The 19,544-nt window shown below is 43.4% G+C and overlaps 1 protein-coding gene across 4 annotated transcripts in view; it reads right to left on the minus strand.

Annotated features, from left to right (window-relative positions):
- YEATS2 (YEATS domain containing 2) overlaps nucleotides 1-19,544 on the minus strand; it is a 78,375-nt gene that overhangs the window by 35,464 nt on the left and 23,367 nt on the right. Inside the window, exons 11-16 of one of the 4 annotated variants that reach the window (XM_068280703.1) lie at nucleotides 17,122-17,346; nucleotides 10,691-10,788; nucleotides 6,388-6,495; nucleotides 5,543-5,665; nucleotides 4,141-4,399; nucleotides 2,258-2,419 (exon numbers count right to left, since the gene is read on the minus strand). In XM_068280703.1, coding sequence (XP_068136804.1) covers nucleotides 2,258-2,419; nucleotides 4,141-4,399; nucleotides 5,543-5,665; nucleotides 6,388-6,495; nucleotides 10,691-10,788; nucleotides 17,122-17,346 — 975 coding nt within the window. Of the gene's footprint in view, nucleotides 1-2,257; nucleotides 2,420-4,140; nucleotides 4,400-5,518; nucleotides 5,666-6,387; nucleotides 6,496-10,690; nucleotides 10,789-17,121; nucleotides 17,347-19,544 lie in introns of all 4 variants that reach the window. The other 3 variants (XM_068280705.1, XM_068280702.1, XM_068280706.1) reach the window with 3 other exon arrangements.

Raw genomic sequence — 19,544 nt, forward strand, 5'->3', positions numbered from 1 at the left:
CGCGCCCGTTTTTACTAGTCAATGGAGGAGCCGGTAGTAGTTAAGGGTGCACTACAAACAACACAGCCAGCCATTGGAATGGGTTTATTTAAAAGCTGTATTGTTCAGCCGATGGTAAACACTGCTAGTTTCCAAATATCTACTGACATTTTGGGTAGTGTTGCTGTTTGAATCAGAGTTTCCTTATTCGGAATCCCGGATAATGCCGTGCACAGTACTTCAGAAGTATCACTAGAGGAGAAAGTCACAGAGCTGCGTTCCATGTCTCATTTCACATGACTCTGATGCTAGGTAGGAGGAAGTATCGGAGTCACATGACATGCAATGTGGAACGCAGCTCCATGACTCTCTCCACAAGGGATGCTTCTGAAGTACAGTGCACTGCATTATCCAGGTTTTCCTATCAGAAAACCCGAATTTGAACAGTAACACTAATTATTCTACTGGCTTTGAATGCACGGTAAACAAACATTCCGCAGTAGTGTACCTCAGAGCAGTAAAGATGTCAGCACCTGTAATACATTTCAGAATTTAAAGTGGATCCGAGATAAACTTTTACTCATTGCATAATTGTGTTCCTTTCATATAGTTTATAGGACATTCCTCAAGCCAAATACGGTTTTTGTTTTGTTTTAATACTCTAATTCCCTATCAACTAAACAAGCCTCGCCCACAGCTTTTTAAAGTGCCTTGGCACTGTAGCAAGGGCTTATGGGAGCTCAGTCTGGGCAGGAGGAGGTTACTGGGCAGAGATTTCAGAGGCCGAGGGGAGGAGGGAGGAGGAGAGGGGACTGAATTTGCACACAGGCAAGTTGTTAGCATCTCCAGCCCTCAGCCTTTGACAATGTGGCAAACAGAACATGCCTGCTGTCATTGTATCACAGGAATAAATAATCATAAACTGTTGAAGCTGTTTGCAGATAGATTTGCTGTGTAAACTATCTAAACTTTAAATTATATAGACAAGTTACTTGTTATAGTTAATTTTTCATCTCGGATCCGCTTTAAATGAGGATAAGGAATGTGTAAGGTAAGATTTTGCAATCAGCAAACACTGACTAAATTATTTATAAATAAATATTGTAAAAAATAAGCAATTATATTCATTATGTTAATCTTAGTACAGTTCTTCTTTAGGCTTAAAGAATAACTGTAGTGAAAATAACAATGAATAAGATTGCTTTTATAAATTAGTCAGTGTTTGCCCATTGTAAAATCTTTGCTCGTCCTCATTTACATTCTGTAATTTATCACTGGTGGTGACAGCTTTAGTCCTGCCCTGTACCGAATGTTCATCATTGAGAGTTCAATACACATAGTGAGACAATGCTTAATTGGCAGTTGGAAAAAGCTGTTATTTCCCACAATGTAACAAAGTTCCCAGAAAGCAAACTGTCAGGACCTTGGTCATGACATACTGTGGGACGAACACAGTGAATCCAGCGCAGGAGACTTGGGCGCACAGGGAGTAACTTTGGCGCCGCCAGCAATTGCTGGAAGCCAAATTATTTCATTCCCCACCATCCATGGCGGCCTGGAGGGGGAATAGTATTTAACACAGCCGGGACTTGTGCAGCAGCAGGATTCAGCCATATACCAGCTGTATCCTGCACCCAAGTCTCCCGCGCCGATTCTTTACGTCCGTCTATGGGAGGTATTTCACCAGAATATCAGCCATACACACCACCCTGATTATCTATTTGAGAAAAGGTAAGTATTTCTTGTTAGACGAATAATTGGACAGTGACCGGCGGCGGGGGAACAGAGGATTCTTCAGTGACGGCGCGGGACAGGTTATCTGCAGGGGGCAGGTAGAAGCCCCTGGTAAGTGTCAGTTTTTGGTTTTTAAAATAGCCCACAGAACCCCTTTAATGCAAAATTTCACCCCACACCTCTGCCACGCCCTCAACATCTTCTTCATTGGCCACAAGATTTAGATATGCACAATTCACTTCCATTTTCTGTGACAGAACACGCCAAATACAGTGGTTCGATTACAAGTTTACAAAAGTTTGTGTGTATCACTCACAACACAGCATTCCAACGTCTATAGCATATGGGCCAACCATCCTCCCATTACTATTGTGCAGATGCCTGCCATTACTATAATCCATCTGCAATCTGCAGGTTTATTGCTGTGCCCATCCCCATGCTCAGACAAAAATACTGGCATAAGACATGCCCCTTTTGTAATGCTTACATTGAAATTTATGTATAAAAATATCCTGTATGAAAATGGAAATATCCATCCACTTACTTGCAGTATTAGCAGCTCTGAGGATCGCCCCTTGAGGTATAAGCAGCAGTTTTCCTTTCCCAGACGTATTCTTGCTGTTGGTGGTGAGGTACAGTTTGGTGCCCGGAGGTAGGTTTGCCAAGTTACCTATATTTGTTGATGGCAGTTGGAGTGTTGCCATTACTTTAGAAAAGTGAACACAGGTTATAGTTCTTTCAAAATAAAACAGTAAAGTGAGAAGACTTTATAACTAAAGAACCTAAAATCTCATCTAGTTTTTGGTTTCAAAACATTGCCTGCTAAGAGCTTAAAGAGACTAACAAAAACAAAAAGTTCCCCTGGTGGGTACTTACCTCGGGAGGAGGGAAGCCTCAGGATCCCATTGAGGCTTCCCCAATCCCTGTAGCTGCAGGCAATCCAGCTCTGGCTCCCCTGAAGCGCCCCGCAATCCTGGCTCGATATATTTACCTTCCCTAGCTCCAGCAGAGGGCGCTATTGCAGCTCTCAGCACAGAGATAGGCGGAAAAAGCCGATCTCTGTCGAGTCCGCTCTACTACGCAGGCAAATTGCGCCTGCGCAGTACAGTGGACCGACCGCGGAGAGCCGATACTGCACTTGCACTAGAGACGGGAAGGTAAATATTTACATCCCCGCTGTTCAGAGGGGCACAGCGAGACTGCGTGGGACATAGAACGACGGGGGAAGCCTCGATAGGATCCGGAGGCTTACGCCTCCCGAGGTGAATACCCTCAGGGAAAATTTTTTAGTTACAGGTTTTCTTTAACAATTGTTACTCCTGTTCACTGCCTGAAGAAGTGGGTTAACCACCTGCGAAACGTGTCGCATTGCTTTTTGGAGTATTGAATACATTTTGTTTGCCTGAATCAGACAAGTCCACCACTATCTCCCATTTTTAAATAGTTTTCAGTGTATTTTATTCTTCCTGGTGCCTCTGTTTTTGTTCTATTTGCACCACTCTTGGTGGTGGGGAGAGCGACTTCTTAACCCAAGTGCAGTCGGGTCTAATCTCCCCACCTTACTTTACAGTGGTTACCTTAGCGGTAACCCAACTTTGTATCTTTTCACTTCCATCCAGGTCTATCTAGAATAGTTCTAATATACTACACTATTGTGGGCTCTCGATCTCCCCCCCCCCCTTTTTTTAGAAGATTGGTTTAGTTTGTAAATCCCACAGTGTAGAGGCATCTTTAAGCCATGAAGGCAGAGTTTCTACCCCACAGGTCCGTTCTCCAGTAAGGGCTAGTTCACACTAGAGGCAATTGCGATGCGTTTGCCAATCACTGGTAAACACAAAGCGCTAGCGCAGTGTCACCCTATGAGGATGTTCCCTCACCTGTGTTGTGATTTGGTTAAAATCACAAATGTCCTGCATGCAGCTTTTTTTCCCCAGAGAGATTCAGCTTCAAGGAGTGTGCAAGGGATATGCAAAAACAAACATTCCATCTAAATCACAATTGCCAAGCGCTTAGGGATTCGTCTTTGCAGTCTGAACTAAGCCGTAAAGAAAAAAAAAACCGACAACCCACTAAACTGTCTATAAGTAAAACCAATGATCAAGAGGGAAAAAAAGGAAAAAAATGGCAGAATTCGTTTTAGACGATTAGAGATTGAGGAATCTTTCTGTATGCAGATCTGCTGTAAAGCTACGCTATAAATTTCCCCTTACACCTGCTTGTCATTTGTAGAAAGGAAGGAAATTAGTAGGAGACTTTTTGGTTGGATCTTCACTGTAGGTTCCCTGAAATGGTAACAGGTGAATATACCAAAAACCTAAACCATCCACCACTCAACACTGTTACTGTTTTTTTTACACTAGTAATTAAGCTTTCAAGCCAAACAACTTCCATACACATGTGCAGGTTAGCAGAGCATCTCAAACGTACCTGACCCTTGGGATCCAGCTTTAGCGGTCACAGCAGACGTGACTTGTGCTTTTGCCAAGTTCTGTGAGGCCTGAGACAAAACATTGGCACCTCCACTACTAACAACAGCTTTAGCCACGCCTTGGGCAATCATCTGCTTTGCCCCCACTGCTTTAGCCCCTGAGGAGCCAGATTTGGCAACAATTATTTGCCCACCACTTATAGCCACAGATGGTTTAATTGAGGCTTGTACAGCAGATCCCACTGGAATTCCAACAACCTGAAATAGAGAGGAATATTAAATCAACAATGAAAAATGTTTGCTGCTATATGAAGATCTTTTTAAGGAATATGTTAAATCTGGACCTGCTCCTATGGACCTGGAGTTCCTGTGTTCTCTATTTTAGGGGTCTTTCCCACTGGTGCGGTGCGGTGGGTCATTTTACTGCACCTCACCGCTATGCTAATGAAAGGCTATGGGTGCTTTCATACAGCATACGGTGCGGTACGCTGGAAGATGCAGATCTACTGTGAGAGTATACCAACATTACTGTGCAACTTCTGCGATAACCCAGAAGTCATGGATGTCTATGGCAATGCAGGGTTTGCCAACAAGTTAACGTTGCGACGCGCATGCGTATTTTTACAAAATGCTTCTGTGCACTTCCATATCGCAAAGCAGGAAGTGACCACAGGCGAGCGTTACTTTCTGTTTGGATCCCAACTAGAAGATTACCACATACTAACGCGGTAATCTTCGAAGGCCTGCTTTTCGCGGTGCTGCCAATACACAGTTTGAAGCCGGCCTTAGGGCTCATTCACACTTGCAAATCGCAAAACGCTAGCGCTCTTGCGATTTTTGGCGATGCCTGCTTCTATAGCACTAAACGTGATCGCCGGGAAATCGGCTGAAAATGGTGCAGGATACAAATTTGCGTTTGGCGATTTGCGTTAATCGCTGGCGATTAACGCAAATCGTCCAAGTGAGAACGAGCCCATAGGTCATTATTGCACTAGCGCTTTAAAAAACGTTAGCACTTGAGCGTTTTGCCGAAATCGTCGGCAAAACGCTCAGATGTGAACGGGGCCAGTTGCAATGCAGATTAATTCTCTTCTATTTTTTAACTTCTCACTTTGCAATGTATTGATTGATTCCCCCCCCCCCCCCCCCTACTATTATATTTCAGTAAACTTTCTCTTTAAGTAACTTACATTATGCTCTGACCTCTTCTTAGGCTCATCTAGCTTATTAAACGAAAAGCTTTACAAACTAGAAGAAAACCCCTGTCTAGCACTCCAGTATAAGCATGGACTGAGGATGTAAGAATCCCATCTAATAAAATCAATAAACAATTAGTGTCAGAATATCCATGAATCCCACTAATGGCATGAGGATTACCTTAGCACCCTCAGGTGTGCTTACATTCTTTTGGGGCGACACGGCGATCATCTGATTGCCTTTCACAGTCACAATTTGCTGGAGGGAGGTTGAAGCAGTTTCTTGTTGCAGTTGTGAAGTTTCAATTGGCTCCTGCTTTATGATTACCTGAAATAAAATATACATACAAAATATGGTCCAGAAGATCGCATATAATTCAATTGAAAGAGGATTAACCTCCCTAGCAGTAAGGACGAACTTGGCTCGTCCAGCTAAAAGTTGCTGAAAGTGGTATGGATGAGCCAGGCTCGTCCATGCAGCCAGGAGATTTGTAGCTGCTGACACCAGCAGGTGAATGGCGGCATCCCTGATCCCTACCCGCTCCACTGTTCATCCCTCCCTCCTGATCCCCCAGTGTAACATTCTGGATCCCCCCTCCAACGATCACCCCCTCAATTGCCTGCTGTTTCCCTGGCAGTGCTGTGAATAGAGCAGTGCAAGTTTTACTCACCGAGGCTCTTTCCAGCGATGATCGAGTATTCTTCTCTGCGTGCAGCTCTGGGCTACTGTATCCAGTACCAGGGACGCGGTTGAATTAGCTGCTTCACCGGTACTGTATACAGTAGCCCACCAGTCTCTCAGTCTTCACAGAACAGGATATAAATTATCTGTTTGAAAGTATGACCTTTCACTTAAAATTGCAATGTAGGACGAGGTATGGCTCTAGATGCAGTGAGAAGACTAGACTGGTGAGGAAAGAAAAGCCTAGTTGTACTGCTAGTGTGCGCATTTAGGACAATCAAATTATACCAACTATGTCTAGAAGAAGGTTTTCCCCATCAAATATCCAGCAAAAAAAAAAAATCAAAACAGGATTAAAGAAAGTTCACCTTTGTGAAAGCACCAAGCCCTCCAGCCACAGGTTTTGGACTCTGAGATTTTGAATGACTTCCAATAGGACACAGAGGGGGCATTGCAGCAAACAGAGATTCTTCTTGCTGAAAATAAAATAAAATGGGTAACTCTTGCATTCATATAGCACAAAAAATACAGTAACCCGGGTGCAAGAACTGTTGCCAAGAAAATGCTGCTATCGGCAATAGTAATCCATCAGCCTCAAAATAAAATCCACAGGCAGCACCGGTGGTGCTGGGGACAGCACTGTTGTGTTAGAAACAGAAAGTCCTGAAGTGTAATTCTGCAATTTTTTAATACAAAGTCCAAAACAGAAGTGATTTGCTGGCAGGGAAGAAACACCGCTGAACTCTAGGCCAAGATGTGTTGATGGAGTTTTTAATTTGTTGTGCAGTTTGTGTTCATAAGGGGAGGAGCCATATGTCGGGTGCAGTTGTCCTGGATGATAACAGGTAGAATCAGCAGGAACTCACAGAAGCAGAGCATGCAGGGGAACTGTGCAGAGCATCACAGTGTCTCCCGAAGCAGTCTGATTGGATACTATGACGTTTATCTACTACAAGAAGTAAACTCAGAGATCACAAGACCATGTAGCAGAAGTAGTTTCAAATTCGTATTCTCAAATCCTGCTATGCAACTCAGGTTTCCTGCTGACTTGGCATCTGTGGAGAAAGCCAACTACTGTATTTTTCGGGCCATAAGACGCACCTAAGTTTAGAGGACAAATACCAGGGGAAAAATACTAAACCTGGTGCGTCCATATTCCAGGAGCATCTTAGGGAGCTTCTCCCTCCAAACTGTCTATCTAAACTACACTGCCCAGCTATTAAAACTGCTAAAAGTGCAGGGTAAATGCAGAGATAAACAGGCAATAAAAAGTGCATAAAACCATGTCCACCGCTCTAGCATGAAGAGGGGTCTACTGCCTTTACCCTGCACTTTGAGAACTTTAATATTGGCACTTTAAATATACAGTATAATAAAATGTTATGTGCACTAAAGCTGTACTTTAACAACTGTTTGAGCAGACCTCTATACAGCAACACATGGAGGTATTTGCTAGGCTGCTCTGTCTGCTCTAATGCTGTCAGACACTGTGGGAAGAGACACTGTGGGAAGGGACAAGGTTTAGTCTTGCAAATTGTCACAGCAGAACCTGCATTTTACAGGACTAAAAGTAAAACATGTAGGTCTGACCCGTGTATAAGTCATCACTTATGATTTACCAACAAGTCAGACCTAAAATTCTAGACTAAAAGCAAGTCTGAAGAGAATTTTAAAATAAAAAAACAGATACTCACCTAAGAAGAGGGAAGGCTCTGGGTCCTATAGAGCCTTCCTGTTCTCCTGCTGGTCTCCTCGTACCCCTGCAGGCTGCTCCATTCCAATCTCCCGCTGTGGGAGACTGGCAATCTTCGTAAGCACTTGGGCTCCTGAAGACCGGCGGCACCGAAGAGGACCCTTATGCAGCACAAAGTGTCCCATCTTCGGAAGCCAGAGTGCTTCTGAAGACTGCGAAAGTCTCCTCACCCTGGAAGAGAGCAGTTCACGACCAACTGGTTGTGGACTGCTAATGGGGGAGCCAGCAGGGGAATGAGGAGACTGGCAAGAGAACAGGAAGGATCCAGAGCCTTCCCTCTCCTTAGGCGAGTATCTGTTTTTTTTATTTTAAAATTTGCTTCAGACTCCCCTTAAAAGTCGAGGATATATAGATTTTTTTTTTATTGTGGTATGTACTTGTGCAAGTGACATTTTAGCTTTCTCACTGTGTCAGAAGAGTTGCTGCAAGACAGGAATCTACATATTTGTTTTTTTTTTAACAATGTATAGTTTTCATGCTCATAGTCATACAGACTTGAGGGTTTTCTATACAAGGAATACATGGATTTGTCTACATGTTCATATCTATAGTTCCAGATAAAAAAAAATTGTTTCCATGGAAATAAATGTATTGGCATGACAGACTATCACCCAGACTATTGTGTTGCTTTTCACTTCAAAATATTTGCAATTCTTATTTTTAAAAAGTAGGTCAAGTCACCAGAATAGCTAACCAACTTATCCAAGCCTTTAAAAAAAGACATCACTGTGGTCAAGCGGTTAGTGTGTACATATAAAAAGGGTGCTCTGGTAATTTGGTAGCCAGGTAAAGTTGCTAGTAAAATAAACTATACAATTACAGACAGTTCACTACTGGCAGTAGGCAGGGGCCCGCGCGCATGGACACTGGCAGGTGGCGGCGGTGATGGACCTAGCCCGTTTTTAAACGGGCTAAGTTCACTAGTAAATATGAGAAATGTAATTTTAAAGGAAACCTAAAGGGGGGGTGGGGGGGAAGTTTCACTTACTAGAGATGTCGCGAACTTCCGATTTTCGGTTTGCGAACCACCGCGAAAGGTTCGGTTCGCGAAAAAGTTTGTGAACCGCAATAGACTTCAATGGGGAGGCGAACTTTGAAAAATAGAAAAAATTCTAACGCCTAGAAAAATGATAGAAAACATGTTTCAAAGGCTCTAATACCTGGAGGCAGACATGATTGAATGAAATACACATCAAATGTCCCAGGCTAACATCTAGGTTTCACACAGACCCCTATTTTAGGGGACCCTCCTCCCTCCACCCTCCTCCCCTTCTACCTATTCCCTCCTCCCTCCTACCGGAGGGTCTCATCTGCCAGATAATTATATTATTTCAAAAGCCAGTTTACATACCATAGCTGAGAATTGAACCCAGGTCTCCTTGTGTGGTGGGCAAGTACCTTAACCGCTGTACCACAACAGTACTAACTGAAGCTGGCCTAGCATTTACCATTTATGCTCAATCCAAGAGAAAAATTAGACAAGATAGTGTTAGGAAGACTTGCCTAAGGTCTCCTACTGAATAGGTGCTGGCTTACTGAACAGACAGAGACGAGATTCGAACTCTGGTCTCCTGTGTCAGAGGCAGAGCTCTTAACCATTACACCATCCAGCCACTGCTTACAGATATGTAGCCAGGCATGGCCTTGTCTTTTGTGTTCAACAGTTGTCCAAAGAGAACCCCAGATAGCCAGGTAGATTCATCTCTCTCTCTAGTAGGGATGATCACCGCTTTCCGCGGAATTGTATTTCTGAGCATAAATGGTACATGCTAGGCTGGCTTCAGCATGTATGTTGGTGAGAGAGAGAGAGAGAGAGAGAGAGAGAGAGAGAGAGAGAGAGAGAGAGAGAGAGAGAGAGAGAGAGAGAGAGAGAGAGAGAGAGAGAGAGAGAGAGAGAGAGAGAGATGAATGTACCTGGCTATCTGGGGTTCTCTTTGGACAACTGATGAACACAAAAGACAAGGCCATGTCTGGCTACATATCTGTAAGCAGTGGCTGCATGGTGTAATGGTTAAGGGCTCTGACACAGGAGACCAGAGTTCGAATGTCGTCTCTGTCTGTTCAGTAAGCCAGCACCTATTCCGTAGGAGACCTTAGGCAAGTCTTCCTAACGCTGCTATCTGGGTTCAATTCTCAGCTATGGTATGTAAACTGGCTTTTGAAATAATATAATTCTCTGGCAGATGAGACCCTCCTCCCTCCGATAGGAGGGAATAAGTAGAAGGGTAGAGGGAGGAGCCCCTAAGAGCCTAATTAAAATCTCCCTAGCAGAGTGTGTAGCAGCGGTCCCTTAACTAATTAGTATAGGCAGATGAGTGAGTCAAATGGCTCAAGGACCTTGCCTTGTATAAGGGGGGGGGGGGCTCCACCAGTGAGTGCAGTCTGATTGGCAATAATGTGTCTGCTGACTGATGGAGAGGGTCAAAGTTTTGCTCCATAGAGCATTATGGGGCGAATCGAACTTCCGGGAAAGTTCGTGTTTGGTAGGCGAACGCGGACCACCGAAGTTCGCCTGGAACCGTTCGGGACATCTCTATCACTTACCTGGGACTTTTACCAGCCCCCTGCAGCCTACCTGTGGCCTTGCCGGTCCTCAACGAACCTCTGTTCCCCGCCCCCCCCCGCTAGTTTCGTTTTCGCCGACCCTGGCCAGACGTATCCTTCGCGTCCCCCTACTATTGCAGGCTTATAGTCAGACTCCGAGTCGGCGGAAAAATAAACTAGCTGCCGGGGGAACGGAGGATTGTTGAGGACCAACGAGGGCACAGGCCGGCTGCAGGGGGCTGGTAGAATCCCTAGGTAAGTGAAACTTATTTTTTTTTTCCTTCCCTTTAGGTTTTCTTTAAAGGGACTCAGAGCTCACTCTAAGAATTATTAAAAGTATGGTAGAAAGAAATGTGACTGAAATTAATTTTTACCTTTATATTCTGATTCACCAAACTGCTTCCATGCATCTTGGGCAGCGGAGAGCGGGCTCCAGCTTGTGATATGCTGGACTGCTTGCTTGTTGGACTTCCTTCATGCATAAAAAACAGTTTTATATAAAAACAAGAACATTTGATGCACAGCTCTTGATATGTAAAAGCAGATTAGCATGAAAAAAACAAAAAAAACAAAAACACTTTTGTACAATTCTCTTCATTTTCTTTAACAGTTATAGCAGTTTCCTATATGCATACAAAATTCTCAAAAAGTTAGGTTTTTATATTACTCATATCAGTAAACTACACAAAGGCAGATTTATCAAGAATGGTACACAGGAACTTTAATGCCTTTCAGACCGGCAGCAGACGAAGTACGATCATCACCTGTCAGCTGCTCTCCTGCACCGGCCGGGGCTTATTAGCACTCAGTATCTGCGCTAGACAAGCCGGCCCTCCCCATGGAGTCAGATCTGAGTGCGGTTGCAGGCGTGCTTAAACTCGACATGTCACAGTTGTCTACCGCTATGTAACACCACCGAGTGTCAGCACTTGACGTGAGGTGGTACTACTACTGCTGCATATAAATTGCACTGAATTGCAATGGCAGGCGGCAGATGGGACACTGAATTGCCTGGTAAGCACGCAGTTCAGCCTCCCATCTGAAAGAGGCCTTAAAAAGTAAAACTGCTGCCCACAGCACCCAATCAAATTTCAGTTGCTGAATAAAAATTAGCAGTTTTGCTTTAGTTATCTTTGTACCTCTAGTGATAAATCAGCTCAGCTGACTACCTGAACCCTGGGATTTGTCAGCCATACTAGAGATAGAGAAACAGTGCTTTGCAAAAGTATTCAGACACTTTCTGACGTTATCAGTCACCAAGTCTACGGACTTTGCTGTTGTAATGTAAAAAACTTACTGTCATGCCAGATACACATGATACAGGTTCCCAGCAAATTGATGGGTTGAATCGACATTTTCTAACATCGATCTTCAGATCATTACTGCACAAAATCGATCCCGTTATCAATTGGGAGCAGATCAGACATGTCAGAAATTATCAATTTAACCTGTCAATCTGATGGGAAATTGCATCATGTGTACCAGTCTCAACAGAAGGAAGCATACTGTACTACTAACAGAACATTAAACAATACATGTGCAGTTGGAGCACACCCCTAAAAATAAAGGTTTTTTTCAACATGTATTTCAGTGTTAAAATAACCTTTCAATTTATTTATGGTGTGAAGTGTAAAAATAAATAAATAAAAAAAAATGTTCAACTTATCTGGGTCTTCTTGCAGCCTCCTGAAGTCATCCTGTTCCCACTTCGTCCATCCGAGTCCCTCCAGTCAGTAGCAGCGACCCCTACCTCCCATCCCCCCCCCCCTTCCTCGGTGCCAGTCGGCAGCTACTGCACGTGTGGTGCCAAGCCATGCGCACCCTGATCGTGCTCCCGCGTGCGTAATGGGGATTTTCATGTGCATGTGCGCAGTACGCACCCGGCAGTACAGAGAGGAGGTGTTTGGCCGGCCAGCTTTGCCGGGGTCACTGCTTGTAGTCGGAGGGACTCGGAAAGACGGTGTGGGAACAGCATGACTTCAGGGGGCTGCAAGAAGTCCCAAGTAAGTTAAACTCATTTTTTTTTACACTTAAGATTTCCTTTAAATATGTATGCATATAGGATTTTTGTACATTTGGATATGAAACTGTTCAAAGTACTATATTTTGTTATGACTTTAAAAATATGTATGCCTATTAAAATGGTAATAAAAGTAGTAAGATAGGGTTTATAAAAGGTATAAATACTTTTGCAATGAAATTGCATATAGAACAGCAGGAACAGTCTGATAAAGCAGACATATTTAGCCAGGAGAAAGCTGAAAGTAAAGGTATAAGCCATAAATTAGTCACACAATCAAATAATTATCTACAGTGCATCGTATTCACTTACAAAGCTTTTGCAATGATCAACTAGTAGATTAGTGGCAATTTAAAAAAAAAGAGCACTTGGTAAAGAGCAGAGAGCAATGTTTAGAAAGGCTATGGGGCCCACCAAATAGGACCAAAGTTGTTTAGCAGGTGAGGAGCTGGATATTTACGCATGTATAGGAAGCGCATGCACTGCCATCAAACCAGACACACAGGAAGTTTCTGCTGAAAGCATAGAACTATAGTTATAATAACTGCAGGCATACATAAATGCAAACAGCTTTACTTATCAAAAGATTTGGTCACCTTGTCCAGCCAGTCTTCTGATTTACACATCTCTGCGGCAACACCAAGGTTTCCGATTTGCAGCAGACCGTTACTTGCATTTGGTTCACACTGAGGGCCCGTTTCCACTAGCGCGGAAACCGGGTAGAATTCGCAGAGTTTCCCTGCAGGCAAATCACACGGGGAAACTCTGCTATAGGAAGGAATGGCGCCGCCAGCCAAATCGCTTGCACTAGCGATTCACCCAACATTGCCATCCGTTTCCGTCCGGGAGGCAGCGAATTCTGGGAATCGTCTACGTACCCACAGACCAGGAAGTGCCGCTGTGCGTCTCACAGCTGAATGCGGCGGCTAGTGGAAACGTAGCCTGACACGATGCAGTGTGTTGCACCAGACAATATAACCGCATAGCAAACACGATGCAGATATATATTGTAATGGTACAGTCACATCGGTGGAATCTTTTGGCGCGATGCGAGGCATGCTGTGCGTACCAGACAACAGGTGCATTAACAGATGCAGTGAAGCATACCTTTCATAAAACTCTTTGTGTCACTTTAATGGCCCGCATAAAATACAATGCAACTTTTTCCCTCCGTTGTGCTGCAATCCTAGTTTTACTGGCCACACAATGTAACATCTTATCTGAAAATACCTGGGGCCTCATGCAGCCCCCTGGAGCCGTCTAGTGCCCATGATGTCCTCCTGATTCCCTCCGGCCAGCAGCAGCGTCTCCCACATAGCTGGCTGGGCTCTGCAAGTTGGCGCTTCTATGCGTGTGTGGCACCGAGCTGTGCGCACTCTGATAGCGCTCTGCTCATGCGCAGCAGCGATTTACACTTATGCAGGAATGTTCCAGGTTGCAGAAGTACAATGAGAAGGTGCATGGCCAGCCAGCATTGCAGGGATCGCCGTTGCTTTTCGGAGGGACTCGGACCGACGTTGTGGGCACCGGACGACTCCAGGGGGCTGCAAGAAGCCCCTATCATTTTTTTTCCCTTTAAGACAATCTTGAAATATGTATGGAATAATGGTTGATTCATAAAACTTAACTCATAAATTATATTACCTTATTCTGTATAGAAGCTTTTGAGCCCTCCAACAAACAGGCAAACAAACAAAAAATACGGTGGAAAAAGTAATATTGAAGTTTTGTTACTCAGGAACAGATTTTTTTTTTTTGCTTTGCTTGGCTGTTGCTTAAAAATCAGTTTATTGCTCGGATGAGAAATCAAAACAAATGTTAATTCATGACATAGGTTTTGTGAATCAACCCCTCCGTATCTTGAAGTATCAGACATACGGACTGAATTTTCCCACCGTTACTTGTCTCTCATACCTGATTGCTGCAGCTTTCTATCTGTATGGTTAGGGTCACCTTGCTGGTGATGTCAGCACTGTGCACCCAAAGGGAAAATTCATCACATATTTTTACCAATACTAGTTCAGCCTATAATCTGAATCAGTTACCAGTCAGAGAAAAAAAAGTTTTAGATAACTTCCTTATATAAAGGAAATGTCAGCCTGTCCCAGACAAATTAAGTGGAAACAAGAACTGACCATAAATCCAAACTGGCTATTCACATCTGCACAGGACTTTGACCAATATCCATCTAGACGTGTGTGCATTTAATTTGTTAGTTTACTTAGAGACTCTGTAACAAAATTTTGAGCCTTATTTCTTCTATCCTATAAGTTCCTATGCCTGTTCTAATGTGCTCTGGCTTACTGCAGCCTTTCCTAATTGCACAGTGGCTGTATTATCTCTGTTATATGATCTAATCTGTTTTCTTCTGTTGGCACAGTCGGGCTCAGGCAGTCAGGCTGGAATGTGCTGCTTGTGATTGGATAGAATACACACCCTCTCCAGGCCCCCTGCACACTCTGTATGACTCGCACACTGAGCTCCTCTCAGCCGATCAATTGCTATGTCTTTTGTTTGTAAACACTGCATAAAACTGGCAATTTCACGCCAGGATTGCAGCATGGAGTAGCAGAAACAGCACAGAGGGGGCCAGGAGAACATAATGAATAGAATAGTATGCTTTTTATTGTAATTTTAGGGTACAGATTCTCTTTAAAAGGAGTACTTCAAAGCCTAGCGCATTTCCGTTGCCATGTAGCACATCTCTGCACACATCAGCATCTTTACTTATACTTTATTTCTGTGCCGTATGCATGCAGGTGACAAAGTGACAAATCAGAGCTGGAAACGGTTCACCCAATTGTGCTGCAATCCAGCAGAGATGTATCAATCACAAGAATGGCTTCACAAACAGGTCACACATATTATTACAATTATGGACTTAACCATTTACCATTAACCATTTACCTGAAGTTATTCTTTAATCAAGGCATGATATATATGTTTTTTTGTCTTGGGAACATTTGAGTTGTCAATTCTAGCTGATAAGCAGTAAGCGGAAGTGTAAGCAGATCAGAAGGGCTTATACATGTTGACCTATCGCACTTCCTCTGCCAATGACTGAATATTTCTCTGCTATTGTCTGGCACAAGTGTGTCAGCTCTCATGGGCACTTACTGAGTGCTACTTCCAGATCCAAAACGCTTGCAAGTAGCACTCAGCTAAGCATACATGAGTACTGGAAGAAACACAAAAGTTTAAGGGGAGCGGTAAAATCCAAAAATAGCAAAAACAGCCAGTGCCCCAAAAATATATGTACACCCCCCCCCCCCCCCTTATTTATTTTTTTGAAGACCCTATAAGTCCTAATATTTTACTTTTTACCTGGTCTGGTTGCCTTTGCCTAACTGAAGTAACTGTGCAAGTGGGAAGGTTTTTTTCTTTTTTGTTAGCTGCAGTGACAAGCATGCAAATAACAGAAAAGCTTCCCAATTCAGATACGATAAAGAAACTTTGGCTAAAAGGTAACAGAATCTTCAGGCTCATACACACGCTCAACAAAAGTCTTTTAAATGCACGATTATCAAACAGCTTGAAGAAGCCACTTCGACCACTTTTGTCAAGTAAAAGACATGCAAATGACAGTGTGTTATCACTGATAAGAGGCAACTAACAACTGATAAGATGCAGCTCAAGTCATTCCAACAGTTGAAATGGCTTCAGCTGCGTCTTATCAGTCGTTGGTCGCCTCTTATCAGTAACAAAAGCTGTCCAACTTCTTCAAGTTGTTTGATCATCGTGCATTTAAAAGACTTTTGTTGAGCGTGTGTATAGGCGCGTACACGCCTGATTCTTGCCAGTGTGTACAGTCTGTCGGCAGGCTGATAAGGCTGGTTTTGACTGATCCGATCCACCGAGCCTGAGTCTGATTTGCAGGAATCAGGCAGGTGTATGCGCCTTATGAGCCTTACCCTCTCTGAAGAGTTAACACAGTGATGTTAGCCTGTTGTCTAGGTAATGTTTGCTGTGGGATGTACAGTAAGCTGTGGTAATATGGGCAGAAAATTAAAGTGGCACGAAACTCCATATTGACTGAAAAAAAAAAAAATTACCTATCCTTTCGTTTTTAGTGTTCACTGTAAGAATGAGGAGAAATAGGATATGAAAAAAATAAAAATAAATAATATTTCTGCTGTTTTCCGTGCTTACTGTTTCTCTCTGATGCCAAAAGCAGAGGCGTAGCTATGGCTGGGCAAGGGAGAACACATGTCCCTGGGCGCAGCACTGTAAGGGGGCGCAGAGCATGGCCACCGCACCCCCAAGTGAGTGAGAGGCAGCTCACTGGTGGCCAGAAGTGCCCCTGCTTGTCTCCCTCCCTCCCTCTGCAGAGGAGTGCAGAAGTGTTAGCAGCAGAACAAGGGGGGCACATCTAGCTAATTATAGGGGGTTTAATCTGGCTATCTAAACGGGGGAAGGGGGGCACATTGGGCTATCTAAACAGCATTTTTACATTTGGCTCCACTCATCACCACACCCACATTCTGATGTGTGACCATGACTAATTTGTCCAGAGGGGGGGCACAAAAACTGTCTTTGTCCCCGGAAGCTGAAAAGTCTAGCCTATGGCCAAAAGTGTCATCACTGCTGTCATTTTTTTTTTAACCCAGCACAGTGTTAAAAAAATTTATTTTTAGGATTTTAAACTTCTTATTCTTAGATCCCCAAGTAATAAATGTTTACAGTGTTCAGACACATGAAGAGTCAGCGTTACCAGTCTGCAAGTATAAGCCCTTAATATTCCTATACTTTAAGTTGCAACAGACAACATTTGCAAATAAGTCATACCAGACACAATTTTGCAGCTCATTGTGATTGGCTGGAAAGATTTCCCAGGGGATTCAGCCAAACTTGTTGCCTGTCCTTGAGGGACAATCTTGCAGCTGGCTGTGATAGGCTGGAAGGCAGTGCTGCCGTGAGCTCCAATAGTGAACCTCTGAGTCATTTTTGTTGGTGTGCGTTCAAGTGTTGAGGGCTGAGTGTAAAATGTGGGCTCTGAAGTCATGCTAAAACCTTTTTTTAATGACAAAATGTGCACCATTAATAATACAATGCAAAATTCATAGAAAAATAATCAAATGTCAAACTCTAAAACACAAAGATACAGATTTGCCAAAGGAGATGTCTGGCGAAGGGCAGCAATGTGTAGTTGTGTTCACTTCAGATATTCAAGCTATCTGGTTAAAAAAAAAACTTGAAAATTTTCTAGTCAACCACTGCATGATTCAAGACTGGATAATTTTCCTAAAATCTAGAAACCGGCTTGAAATGTCAACCTATTCATGTCACTACTCAGTCCAGCAGTAAACTTGCAGTTCTACTTACTGCAGCTCATGTTAGGGTTTTCTTTTCTATGGGGCAGGTCTTTTGTGCAATGGACTATAGGGATATAATGGGACTTTTAGTTCTATAGGCCAAAGCTTGGCAATGGCCAGGAAAAAAAAAGACAATGGCCAGGAAAAAAAAAGTGTCTGCAAAGCTAAAGTAAAAATAAACTGGTGAAAAGATGGTATCTATAATTCTAATCAGGACCTTCCTGAAATACCATAGTTCTATTTTGATTTTAAAGGTTAAACGTGTAGGTTTAAAGGGGAACTGAAGAGAGGTATATGGAGGCTGCCATGTTTATTTCCTTTTAAGCCCTGCTGGTCTATTTCTCTGCAGTAGTATCTGAATAACATCAGAAACAAGCATGCACCTAGTCTTGTCAGATCTGACTTTAAAGTCTGAAATCCCTGATCTGCTGCATGCTTGTTCAGGGGCTATGGCTAATATTATTAGAGGCAAATGATCAGCAGGGCTGCCAGGCAACTGGTATTGCTTAAAAGGAAATAAACATGGCAGCCTCCATATACCTCTCTCTTCAGTTCCCCTTTAAAGTTTTGGATCAGGAGGGAAAGTGGGAGTCTGCATTTCTGTGGGTCAAGAGGAAAAGATGGGTGGAGATGTTAACTAAATCTGCCATTCTGTGGGTCAAGAGGAAAAAAAATAAACAAATCAAGATCTGAAAGGACAACTGTACTGAGAGATATATTGTGGCTGCCATATTTATTTCCTTTTAAACAATACCAGTTACCTGGCAGCCCTGCTGGTCTATTTGACTGCAGTAGTGTATGAATAACACCAGACACGAGCATGCAGCTAATCTTGTCAGATCTGACAATGTCAGAAACACCTGATCTACTGCAAGCTTGTTCAGGGGCTACGGCTTAAAGTATTAGAGGCAGAGGATCAGCAGGATAGCCAGGCAACTAGTATTGCTTAAAAGGAAGTAAATATGGCAGCCTCCACATACCTCTTATTACAGTTGTCTTTGAAGTTACCAGTGTCAGGAGGGAGAGTAAGGATCTCCAGTTTGATGGGTCAGGAGGAAGAGCCAGGATCTGCAGTTACATGGGCCAGGAGGGAAAGCAGGAATCTGCAGTTTTAGGTGCCTAAATGGGAAAAGCTAAAATCTGCAGTTTCATGGTTCAGGATCTGTAGTTACAAGGGTCAAGAGGAAGAGTCAAAATCCACAGTTTCATGAGCCTAAAGCAGAGAAAACTAGGATCTGTAATTCCACAGGCCAGGAAGGAGAGCAAAAATCTGCAGTTTCATGGGTCAGTAGGGAGAATTAGGCTCTGTAATTTCATGGATAAGGAGGGAGGAGGACAAGGCTCCTCAAAATTCATGGGATAGGATCTGTAATTTCGTGGGTGGAGAGGGAGAGCCAGGATCTGCAATTTCATGGTCCAGGAGGAAAGCTAGGATCCATAATCTAATCTATGGGTCAGGAGGTAAAGTAGTTATGCAGTTCCATAACTTAGGGGGAAGCCATGAGAAAAAATACCAGAATCAGAAGTTCTACAGACCTGGTGAAATATTTGGATTAGCAGATCCATAGGCTGAGCAGAAATCCCTGGATTTTCAGTTTAGGAACAACCTACCACTAAGTAGAGGTATAATCCTCAAGTAACAAAGATGCAAGTGCCACTTTAGTGGTAGAGACTGTTGGCAACAGTTTCCTGAGCACACGAATGCAGTATGGTGGTTACTCTCTCACTCTCTGCCCTCTATGAATGACTAGGAGACCAGAAGCAGTCCACATTATGCCAGCCACACTGCTCAAGGCTGTCACCATAACAAATCACAGTTAAGTACAAAACAAGCAAAAAGGACTCTGCTCTAGGTTAATCAGAGCAGCTGTGCAAAGACGTGGAGTGCTCTTTGAT

The sequence above is a fragment of the Hyperolius riggenbachi genome, chromosome 4 (genome assembly GCF_040937935.1).
Source record: "Hyperolius riggenbachi isolate aHypRig1 chromosome 4, aHypRig1.pri, whole genome shotgun sequence".
Classification (NCBI taxonomy): domain Eukaryota; kingdom Metazoa; phylum Chordata; class Amphibia; order Anura; family Hyperoliidae; genus Hyperolius; species Hyperolius riggenbachi.